Source organism: Pogona vitticeps, chromosome 14 (genome assembly GCF_051106095.1).
Source record: "Pogona vitticeps strain Pit_001003342236 chromosome 14, PviZW2.1, whole genome shotgun sequence".
Taxonomy (NCBI): Eukaryota; Metazoa; Chordata; class Lepidosauria; order Squamata; family Agamidae; genus Pogona; species Pogona vitticeps.
Window position 1 is genome coordinate 3,834,339 of NC_135796.1, and position 11,002 is coordinate 3,845,340.

Below are 11,002 nucleotides of genomic sequence, written 5' to 3' on the forward strand. Positions count from 1 at the left end.
TAATTCCACAGATTTGCCATAAGCGTTTCATGAGCTTTGATGTGAACGATGCGCCCAAATCTGTGATTATCTCTGAGGCAAATCCCATCCTGGACATATACCCCACCAAGGCATCTGCCACTGTGTTAGTTTCAATGTTAGTCAAGGATATGGCTTCAGGGTACCTCGTGGCATGGTCCACAATGGTGAGAATGAACCTGTTCCCCCTCTTTGTGGCCTTGGGCAAAGGTCCCACAATATCCACCCCTATGCATTTGAACGGAGTGTCAATCACAGGCAAAGGGCACAACTTTGCTTTGGTCCTGTCGTGGCTATTCCCTTGCCTTTGACACACATCACATTGTTTACAGAACTCCCTGATCTGCTTCCCTATGTCAGGCCAGTAAAAATTCTGTGTGATTCTCTGCTGTGTTTTGTTCACCCCTAAGTGTGCAGCAAACATGTCAGAGTGCCCCCTTTGTAAGATCATGGGGCGATACTTTTCAGGTACCACCAGCTGACTTCTGATCCCATCTCCCCCTTTTGAGATATTCCTCAGGGTCTCTCTATATAAAATCCCCTTTTTCTCCAGAAATCTCACTGGGGTTTCAGGTGTTAGCTGGGCGTCAGTCACCTGTTCAAAACACTTTTGGAGAGTGGCATCTGCCTTTTGCTCTTGTCCAAATCTGCTGTCTGTGGTTAAGGTTTCCACCACAGCTTCTGAACTCCCCTCTGCTTCCGTCTCTGGCTCATCATTACCCCCTTGAACTGTCCCCGTGGTGGCTTGTGAACGTGTAATCACTAGCACCCTTTTCACATGTTCAGCCAGGTCATTTCCCACGAGCACGGCTGCTGGCAGAGTCGATGAAATTGCTAGCCGCCAAACTCCCCTCCAGCCTTGAAAGTTGACAGGTACCTCCGCGACTGGGAGTGAGATTATCTGCCCCTCAATCCCTGCTACCTTTATGCTCTCATTCGGGATTATATATTCCCTAGGAATAATATCTGGATGGCACAGGGTCACCTGAGAACAAGTGTCCCGCAGCCCCCGATACTGACGGCCAAGTATTCCTACGTCCACCCCTGCTGTCTCAAACAACTGAGAATCTGTTCTCACGAGCAAGCATCGCTTGACCTCCACAAGAGGACCACCTTCCTCAGCCTGATCAGCAGATACAGCCGTTCCAGACTGAGCAGCCATGGCAACAGGCTCCCTCAGTGACAATGAGCCTTGCTCTCTCTGGACACAGAACACAGCTTTTGGCTTGGTTCCACTAGAATCCTGAGGCACAATTCCTTTTAGCTGCTTTAATTTCTCACACTCTGAGATTAGATGGCCCTTTCCCTGACAGAAATAACATTTTCTGGTGTATTTTGATTCTCTCTCATCTTGTTTTGGTTTTCCCTCCAAAATCTGAGGTCTTGGTTTCATGTCTGAGGGCTTCCCTTCACCATGGGCCCCTCCCCCTTGCTGGCTTTTCCCTGGTCCCTGAGAGTACTTGCTGTAGGGTTCTTTGGGTTTACCTACAGATTTCCCCTCACCCAAGGGCTTTCTTATTTGCGAAATAAAATCTGCGATCTCGGCTGCTTCTGCCACAGATTTTGGTTTCCTTTCCCTCACCTGGAATTTCAATTCCCCATGCAGGACTGAATAGAACTGTTCCAGTGCTATCAAGTCTTTAAGCTGCTCGTAGGTCTCTGTCCCCTCCTGAGATAGCCATTTCTCAAGCAGCCTCACCAATTGGGCCCCCACTTGGGTAAAAGTCTGCTCTGGCTTTTTGGTGATTGACCTAAATCTTTGTCTCAACTGTTCCGCATTTATCCCATGTCTGGCAAACACCAGTTTTTTAAACTCTGCAAAATCTTTCATCAGTTCCTCAGGCATCTCGGCATAGACCTCAGCCAGGCTACCACTGATTAAAGATCGCCTGATGGTCATCTTCTCAGTTTCCCTCACTGAGAAGTCCACAAACGCTCTTTCCACTAGGGAAAAGAACACCTCAGGACAATCTCCCTTGTGGTACACAGGGAATTTCTTCAGGTCAGCCTTAGACAATTGGCCTCCCTCAGAATCCCTATTGTTATTATTATTCTGGTTCATCAGTTCCAATTTTCTTAATTCAAACGCCATTTTCTCTCTCTGCAATTCCAATTCCATTCTCTGTCTCTCTAATCTTTCTTCCTTTTCCATTCTCTCTCTCTCTAATCTTTCCTCCATTTCCCTCACCCTCAGTTCATGCTGTTGGGCTATGAGCAATTTTCTGAGCTCTGGGTTCTGTTCTCCCGTGCTGTCACCCTGCACTGAGCCAAATTCCTCCTCAGAACCTTGGTCAACCTGGGGGTCTTTCACTTCACCCATTTCTGCCATTTGGCTTCGAGTCAAGGGCATAATCCCCCCTCAGAACAGGCTGCTTTAAAAAGTCAAGCCTCAAAATAAAACGACCACTTTTTTTTTTCTCTTTTGCCTCAGAACCAGCTTTCCACAGATTACTGCTGTTCTTCAGCACTACTGTAACTTGCAACAGTTGCGAGCCAGAGTCTACCCCCCTCTGCTAGGCCTCTCAGCAGGCAGGCTAAATCACTGCTACTTTACACAGTTTTGCCTCAGCTTTTTTCCCGCCAAAACAAGTTGCCTCAGAGCACCCTAATCTAGTCTTCCCACTTGGCACGTTCTTCCACTAGCGCACCTCCCCGTGAGGTACACCTAGAAGATTACCTACGCGCCTCAGATTGTCCCTGACTAGACCCCCCTTGCTCTGGGCACACTTGCCAAGGCTTTGCTGGACCGCTGGACAACTGGACCAGTCGTATCCCACACGCTGGACACCAATCAATGTGACAAACCCAGACCTACTGGGGTCTGCCACACGTTAACTAAGCTGCCACCAACCATTCCCTATAAGAAGTCACACAGACCAGGGATGGATTTTCAACCAATAAAAGAATAAGGTTTATTTAAATACAACACACAGGAAAAATAAAATGATCAGGTGAATAAGAAATAGTAACGTGGCTTAGTTTCACTCATACATACACACAGGTTGGTTCACACAGAACCCTTAACTTGAAGCACAGACCCTGAACCTATCAGTTCTGGCTAACCAACAGACACCTGAACCTATCAGGTTGGTACTCTGACACACAGTAGTACCCTGTCTGACACACAGACTCCCACACCAGCTTCTTCTTCCCAGCTGCTGCTTCTTCTCCCAGAGTCTCCCCTCCACACAGGCTTCACCTATATATACAGTACAGCCCCTCCTCCTGATGTCCCGCCTTCCACTCCCCATAGGATGGAACTTTCCCTCCAAACCCATGACAGACAGGTAACATCAGTGCTGTATGTAACAAACAGTTATCAGTCGTTCTCAGAAGTCCCTCTGGCAAATCTGAAGTCCTAAGGGGTGTTCGCTGTTTGTACGGATGACTAGATGTTGCTAGGAAGGCTAGTTTTCCAGCCTCTGGCACTCAGCATTAATGCCTGTGAGAACAGAAGTTCTGGAAGCTGTGGAAACTTCAAATGCTATTGTTGCATGTCTCCTCTGCTCATTAAGTCTGAATCATGTTGTTCTTGGGTGGAAAGGCTTACAGTGGAGAAGCAGGTGTTGATTTTGAGGTGAGAATCATCCTGGCCACATCTGTTCTCTTAATATTATCCAGGAATTTCTGCCCCCTCTTCCTTCACGGATGAAGAGCTCTACCCCCTTTGGTTCCCTGGGTGTTCTTCCCTTCTGGATACTGGCAAGAGCCAGGTCTGCTTAGCTTCAGCAAAGGAGCTGCACCGGCTGCCCTTCGGTCTTGGCTCAATGCCATTTAATAGGAATATACTGTTTCCTTGCCTTTGATTTCTGGGATGCTTTTCTTAATCTTGAGATAGCTTCCATGGTTTTTCTATTCCCCCCCAAATTTCAAGTGTAAACTGCCTTCCTGTAATGTAGAGAGAGGGTGTGACAGTGTAGCCATCTAGGTGTTGGTGATTTTAATCTTCCATCATTCCTCATCATTTGCTGTTCTGGCTGCTGCTGATGGGAATTGTAGTCCAGCACCATCTGGAGATCTGCATGTTTCATCATAATGTGTAGGAGATTGCATCCTCACGAGAGTCGCCGCCCTGTTTCTGCAGCTTGTGGTCCTCTGGGGAGACTTGGCTTCTTTTAGCTGCCTAGGAGTTTTCTTATGACAGACTCTGGAGATTGCTGAGCCTTTTTAAACTGATAGGTGTATATTATTCTCTTTCCAGTTCGAAGAGAAAACTAGGAGTACTGTTTTGCCATTTTAAAAACTTAATCTGATTTAGTCTCTCCCCTCTGAGCTTTTTCTCCCCTCCTTGCAGGGACCCTGAACGTGTTGATCAGATTTGGTGAGCATTTGCAAGAGCTTCTGTTGTTCGTCTGCATTTTCTGATAACCTCCCCAAACTAACGTTTTCTTCTCAGTCTCTTTTTTACCTAGAAGTTGCTATGCTGAAGGTGAATGAGAACAAGATTGCAAGGTGGTGACACCTCTGGATGTCTCTCCTCACATTAAATTTAGAATCCACTCTTCTGCTTCCATGTTCTATTACTGCATCACTGAGTTACCTGTCAGTGTTTACCTGAGGGGAGTGTGTTTTCACTCAAGATAGCAAGCCATTATTATCCTGTGTTTCATAACCCTGCTTTGGTCATTTCACTGCAGGGATTGGTGGTAGGGGATGAGTTCTTAAGCAGTGCACCCCAGGAAGGGAGAAAAGAGAAAACAGGTTTTGATAAAAGGCACAAAATTTGCATAAAAAGCCCGTGGTCTACATACACTCCTCTGCAGGCTGTTTCGAACAGCTTCTGAGAAAAGAGTATGAGGGGTAATATTCCTTCCTGCTTTTTTTCCCTAATAGCAGTTTTGTTTGAAGTTCATAGCAGGATTTTCAGATCCTTCTGGCCAAGTATAAAGTGACTGAATCTCCATGGTCAGACATTAAAACTTGATATCTAGAGGCTGCTTGGCCAAACAGGAAAGACCAGCAATGAAATGAAAAATTCACGTTTACAGCGTAACTGTATTGATAATGAACAGTAAGGAAAGCCGTGACGTTTTAGGTCAAGCTCTAAAACGGATGTTCCCTGGGATATCTACCCAGCCTTGCATCTTCCTCACATGCCAGGTGGGATCACAAATGAGCCGCTACGTTAAACCTGGACAAGGTGCCTCATGGCTGCCTAGATTCCGAAGTTAAGAATCGGGGACCATGCCCACTTAAACAGGTGTGAGGACAAAAGTCTGGGATTGTGATTTCTGCTCACTCTTGTGCGCGTGCGTGCGCGCGCATGCACACACACACACACACACACACACACACACACACACACACACAGACACCCTATCTCCTGCCTCAGGGTGCATGTGCTTAGTACGCCCCTGTTGACTGACACCTCACAAACCCGTGCCAGCTGCTGCCTCACTCACAGCATGTGGGCTGCATCTTCTCTGGCTGTTTCCTTTGTGGCTTTGCATGGTTCCTGCTGACTCACCATTTCCCTGTGCTGAAAGATGATGGTGCCACAGCAGTTCCAGCGAGCAGAAGTCAGTACATTCTGGCCCTTGAAAATTTCACTGGGATGGGGAAGAAGAAGGAGTTGGTTAGGCAGGTTTCAAGGACTTTATTCTAATCTACTTCTTAGCCTTGAACTGTTTTGAAGCAGTAGCTCGGATGAACTGGAGGCTGTTGCACCGGCATGTGGCACAAAAGAGGTCTACGGTTCATGGGGATTTAAAGAATGTAGCCCGTTTGTTTTAATCTCTCCAGGACACTATGACTGTTTTGGACTGACTTAATGTTAACATTGCCGTCCCATGACTCTTTGGCTTGATGCAGGTTGTCTGAAGGAAAGACCTTCACATCCACCATTCAGACTTGGTCTGTTGGCAGCTCATCCAAAGGGTTGCCCATTCCTGCAAGCGCTGAATTACTCCGTGTAGTGTTGTTGCAGACATTTGCATGCTTGAATCCTATGTTTATTTTCGTTTCTTCTCTTCCTGTTCCTGATCAAAGGAATTGTGGAAATGTGTTTTGCTCCAGCTGCTGTAACCAGAAGGTGCCGGTCCCCAGCCAGCAGCTCTTCGAACCCAGCCGAGTCTGCAAATCCTGCTACAGCAGCCTGCATCCCAGTAACTCCAGCCTTGACCTTGAACTGGACAAACCCATCGCAGCCACTTCAAACTGAAACTCCAGCCTGGAAGGAAAGGTGGGAAGAGACGGTGCTGCCTCCAATCCCTTGAGCAGACAGGGCCCATTTTTTGGCAGACGGATGGACAGATGGGACTGGTGATGCCATCATGCACATTGGAGCTGGAAGTACAGGTTACTGCTCAGAGTTTCAGGATGTTGGGCATGAACTGGCGGAGTAAGGAAACCTTTCCTTTCCAACCCTTCTCCCCATTCCCGTTTCAACCTCCTCATGTACATTTTGTGTGAATTCTGCTGGAAGACTGAGAGAGGGAGCGGAGCCGGAATCTCTTCTCCTGCAGGCGTTTCGGCGGCCCTGCTGTTGATCCCTGTGCTGCTGATGGATGACTCTGCCTTGCTGAGCGGAGGAGGGCTCTTTGCTCCAGAGACCTTGTGAATCCCTGTAGCGTCCGTGCTTGTGCTTTCAGTCACTCCTGTTCTTTCCCAACAGCCGGCTGCTGTCTGGGAGGTTGTTGCTGCTAGAAGAAGTGGAAGCTGCCTTTTCAAAAGAACTCTTTCCCTCTCTGTTTTTAGAGTGGGCTTAGTTCTTCTTGCTGCACGTGTGGGAAGGGGTGGGATGAGCGGGGAAATGGGTTGCCGATCTCCCCACTGGGCGGTTGTTGACCAACGCGGGCCAGCCTGTGGCTTGGAGTGGGAAACCTCTGGACTGCTTTGGCTGGAGAAAGTGTCTGCTTGTTTGCGGGAGGTGGGAAGGGCAGGCATTGGGCAAGCTACCTGCTTTGGGTTTCTTTAAAAGCCGGCACCTCCAAGTGTAGGAATCTGGAAAACCCCATTTGTTATAAAGGAGCTGATGCCTAAAGTTGCTGGTAGTTCTGGAAATGTCCCACTTTTACAAAGAGTTTACACAGAAGACAGATTGTCTTCCTTTTGTGCAGATTCAGGTGATGATGTGTCACTGGCAAGGGTCTCCTTTATGTGAGATCCCAAACCAAATATACAACTTTTTTTGTGTTTTTAAAAAAATAATTTTAATGTAAAGAATGGGAGTCAGCTGGTCAGTCAAGGTGGAATAGGTTGATGCTCTAAAATGGAAACTTCCCCACCCCCTTTCCCCATTACAGAAATTTCTTAATGTGTTGGATATACCTGGCCAACAAGAATTTTAAAAAGTTTATATATTAAAATCACTTTTAAATGTTGCTCTGTGAAGGTGCAACTTAGTCCTCATATTTTGGATTTTAAAAATATTTCTCCCCAGTCCTTTTAAAATATTTTGGCAGCAGGGGGAAATCTACAATACTTGATTTACAATTTATTATTACAGCTAAGCTAAAACACCATGCACCTAAATGTACCCTTAGGTATATATGCCAGCCTCTCTTCTGCACACTCATCCTTGAAAATCTGGACTGGTGTACCCGTTCCTTTTGACAGCCTGCAGCCGCTTGAAGCTGCCTCCCACAGGATGAGTTCTCCATGCCACCAGTGCATATAGGACATTTCTTTCCACCTTCTTCTCCTGCCTGGGTGGAGAGCTTCCATGCGAGAGCCTGCTAAAAACATACAACACTGTCCTGGAAAACACTTCATGGCTGGTCAGATCCCCATGAATTACTAGACATTGCACAGAGGAAGAGACAGCCAGCAAAGGCTCCCCCAAAGAGCAACAGTCTGATAAGTGCACCTTAGAAAAATGAAACTACAAATTTGTTATTTACCCATGGGTAAATCACATCACATATGAAGGGGACACTTTCTAGAGAAGTTTGCAGCACATTGAGAACCTCAGAACACCCTATGGATCAAGAGAGTAAGATGAGCCACCTTCTGTCATGCGTTGTGGTGGAGTTTTCCATATTCTATATGAACCACACATGGGTTGATTCGAATGCAGTAATACAGAGCAAGTGTCCAGGTTCCAAGAGGCTTGTGGAAGAAGGTGGCCAAAGGGTGTGGCTTCTTGATATTCTCCATTTCACTCTAATTTTGATTTGGCTTTTTCATAGAAAATGAAATGCTCTAAGAAGGGGCAGCAAAGATGCATGGTGTTTCTCTGAAGGCTACAGTTTGACGTATTGTAGAGGAAGCTGGAACAGGAAGTGAAGAGCCTTCAGTTTCCCATTGAAGGATTCGGGGATGAGTAGGGAGAGAACGACTTTTGGAGGGGAAATAGTTTTTGCTGCCTGCATTGCCAGTGTGGTTTTTATGGTACGAACAGATGGTGAAAACAAGGTCTAATATTCTGCAGTTCCTAACGACAGGTGCCAAGAGGTTCTGATATGTGTACAGTGTGAATAAATGCTTGCCGCTCTTAGTTTTTTTTGATCAATGAAGCACTTTTTTATTAATATTTTTTTTCTTTGTATGTAAAGCAGGAAACTATCTCCACATAGTTGTGTATATATAACCCTTCTCTCCTAAAGAGGGGCGATGTTGCTCCTTTATATTTTTCATTTTTTTTGTTGGTCGAAAGCAAGACGTAAATACTTTAGAATGGTTAAATATATAAATAAAAAGTGAAATAAAGTTTAGAGTTTTGCATGGGAGCAGCTGTTGATCTTTTTCCTGCTTCTTACCTGCTCTGTCTTTCACATTTTATACACTCAGAAAAACCACCAGACCTTTAGCGATGGAATGGGCTGCTCTCTGCAAATTGTTCTTATCGCTGCTTTGCCTGATAGAGAAGGGATGGGGTGGCCCAATCCTTGGGGAAAAGGAACCTCATCCTGGTTTTGTTGGCATGAGAAGCACTGAGGTTTCTCCCTTCTCTCTCCCCCTCCACTCAGAGAGAGAGCACTCAAACAGCTTTCCATTCCCCCCCACCACCAAAAAAAAGTCTTCATTTTAAGGGCTATGACATTTTTCAAAGCTGGTTTTGTCCTTCCTGATAGCCCTAGGGGAGAATATCCAGATTACCTCCAGTTGACTTATTTCCTGCCTCCAACCCTTACCTCTGCTCCTCCTGGAGCCTCTGCTGCAGTCCTTTATTTGAGCCTTCTTCCCCGGAGGTTGGCAGGGAAGCCTAGTGGTCTCCTCTGGCAGCCTGTGGAATTCAGAACATTCAAAACAACAAAAGTAGGGCTCTGGTGGACTTGAGTTTTTCTCTTAGAAAGTCAAGTGCATTCTTTAGAGCAGTGGTTCCCAACCTTGGGTCCCCAGATGTTCTTGGATTACAGCTCCTAGATATCCTGTCCAGCACAGCGAGGGAGAAGTGAAGGACTGGGGAGGTTTTACCCGAAGGATGCCTGGGGACCCCGGGTTGGGGGCCATTGCTATATAGACGATGAACCTATTGTATGGGAATTAAGAGGGCACGCCATGTGGCTCAATGCATGGCAGCACATCCATGAAAAGAGGTTCTCCTGCCCCCTGGCGCCTCACGGGTGGGATCTTTCTATTTCAGCAGTTTCCCTTATGGCCCAGTTCACCATACCCACAACCTTTAGTCCTCATCCAGCTAGCTCTCCAAAGCAAACCAGGTTTAATTAGCCTTGAATAACACAGAATGTTCTTCCTACCACTTTCTAATACCTATATTTCCTATACTTAAATTAGTTCTTAAACAGGAGGTGGAGACCATTCCCGGTTCATTGAGGTTAAGGACCAAACTATTCAATAAGGAAAGGACATGGCAGTGTTTTAAAGTGGCCACATCTATTTCTCAGTCACCCTCCCAGACATCTGCAATAATTCATGTTTTGACATTGCATACTGCAATTTGTTTACCCCTGCGGCAGGCAAACAACAGTGTGGTAGGGAATCAAAAAATAAGGGATCAAAGTGATAACAAAGACGTTCTTTAGTGAGTCAAGGCAGGGAGCATATTCCTTGTGGGCATACAATACACATTTACTCACTGTACTTACATTTGCTCTTTGGTCTTTAGTTAAAATAATCCTATGGGTGAGAAGCAGCTACAGTCATGGCCAAAACTATTGGCACCCTTGCAATTCTGTCAGAAAATGCAACCCTTCTCTCAGAAAATTATTGCAGTTGCAAATGTTTGGTACTCACATGTTCATTTTTTGATTCACATTGGAACAACACAAAAACATAAGGAAGAAAAGTCAACTCTGATACAATCCTCCACACAAACCCAAAAAATGCACTGTCCCAAATTATTGGTAAAGGTAAAGGTTCCCCTTGACAACTTTTGTCCAGTCGTGTTCGACTCTAGGGGGCGGTGCTCATCCCCGTTTCCAAGCCATAGAGCCAGCGTTTTGTCCGAAGACAATCTTCCGTGGCCACATGGCCAGTGCGACTTAGAGACAGAACGCTGTTTCCTTCCCACCGAGGTGGTCCCTATTTATCTACTTGCATTTGCATGCTTTCGAACCGCTAGGTTGGCGGGAGCTGGGACAAAGCGACGGGAGCTCACTCCGTCGCGTGAATTCGATCTTACGACTGCTTGGTCTTCTGACCTTGCAGCACGGGCTTCTGCGGTTTAGCCCGCAGTGCCACCACGTCCCTTATTATTGGTACCCTGTCTAAATTGTAAGAAATAATTGCCTTTCAAGCATGTGATTCTCCTCTGAAAAATTATAGTGAAGGGTTGTTTCAATGGTGGATAAAGAACCCAGATTAACTTCCCACCAAATTCTAGCTGATTTGCAGACACAGGGTACAACAGTGTCAGCTCACACTATCCGTCACCGTCTGAATGAAAAGGGATGCTATGGTAGGAGACCCAGGAGGACACCACTGCTGACACAAAGGCATAAAAAAGCAAGACTGGAGTACGCCAAAACGTATGTGCCAAAATCATAATCCTTCTGGTAGTGAGGGAGGGAGATGTCATATGTAAAGCTTAGACCTCACTGAAAAGGGATGCCTCAAAACATTAAGCCATGCTAACCAAAAA

The 11,002-nt window shown here is 46.2% G+C and overlaps 1 protein-coding gene across 14 annotated transcripts in view; it reads left to right on the forward strand.

Moving 5' to 3' along the window:
* The window catches only part of MTMR3 (myotubularin related protein 3), a 65,523-nt gene extending 56,836 nt beyond the window's left edge, over positions 1-8,687 (forward strand). For 7 of the 14 annotated variants that reach the window (XM_078381598.1, XM_078381603.1, XM_072983499.2 and 4 more), the window contains 2 exons: positions 4,313-4,339; positions 6,007-8,687. In XM_078381598.1, the coding sequence (XP_078237724.1) occupies positions 4,313-4,339; positions 6,007-6,178 (199 nt within the window). In that variant the 3' untranslated portion in view covers positions 6,179-8,687. The remainder of the gene's footprint in view (positions 1-4,312; positions 4,340-6,006) is intronic. The other 7 variants (XM_078381599.1, XM_078381604.1, XM_072983500.2 and 4 more) reach the window with 3 other exon arrangements.
* Positions 8,688-11,002: the final 2,315 nt, after the last annotated feature.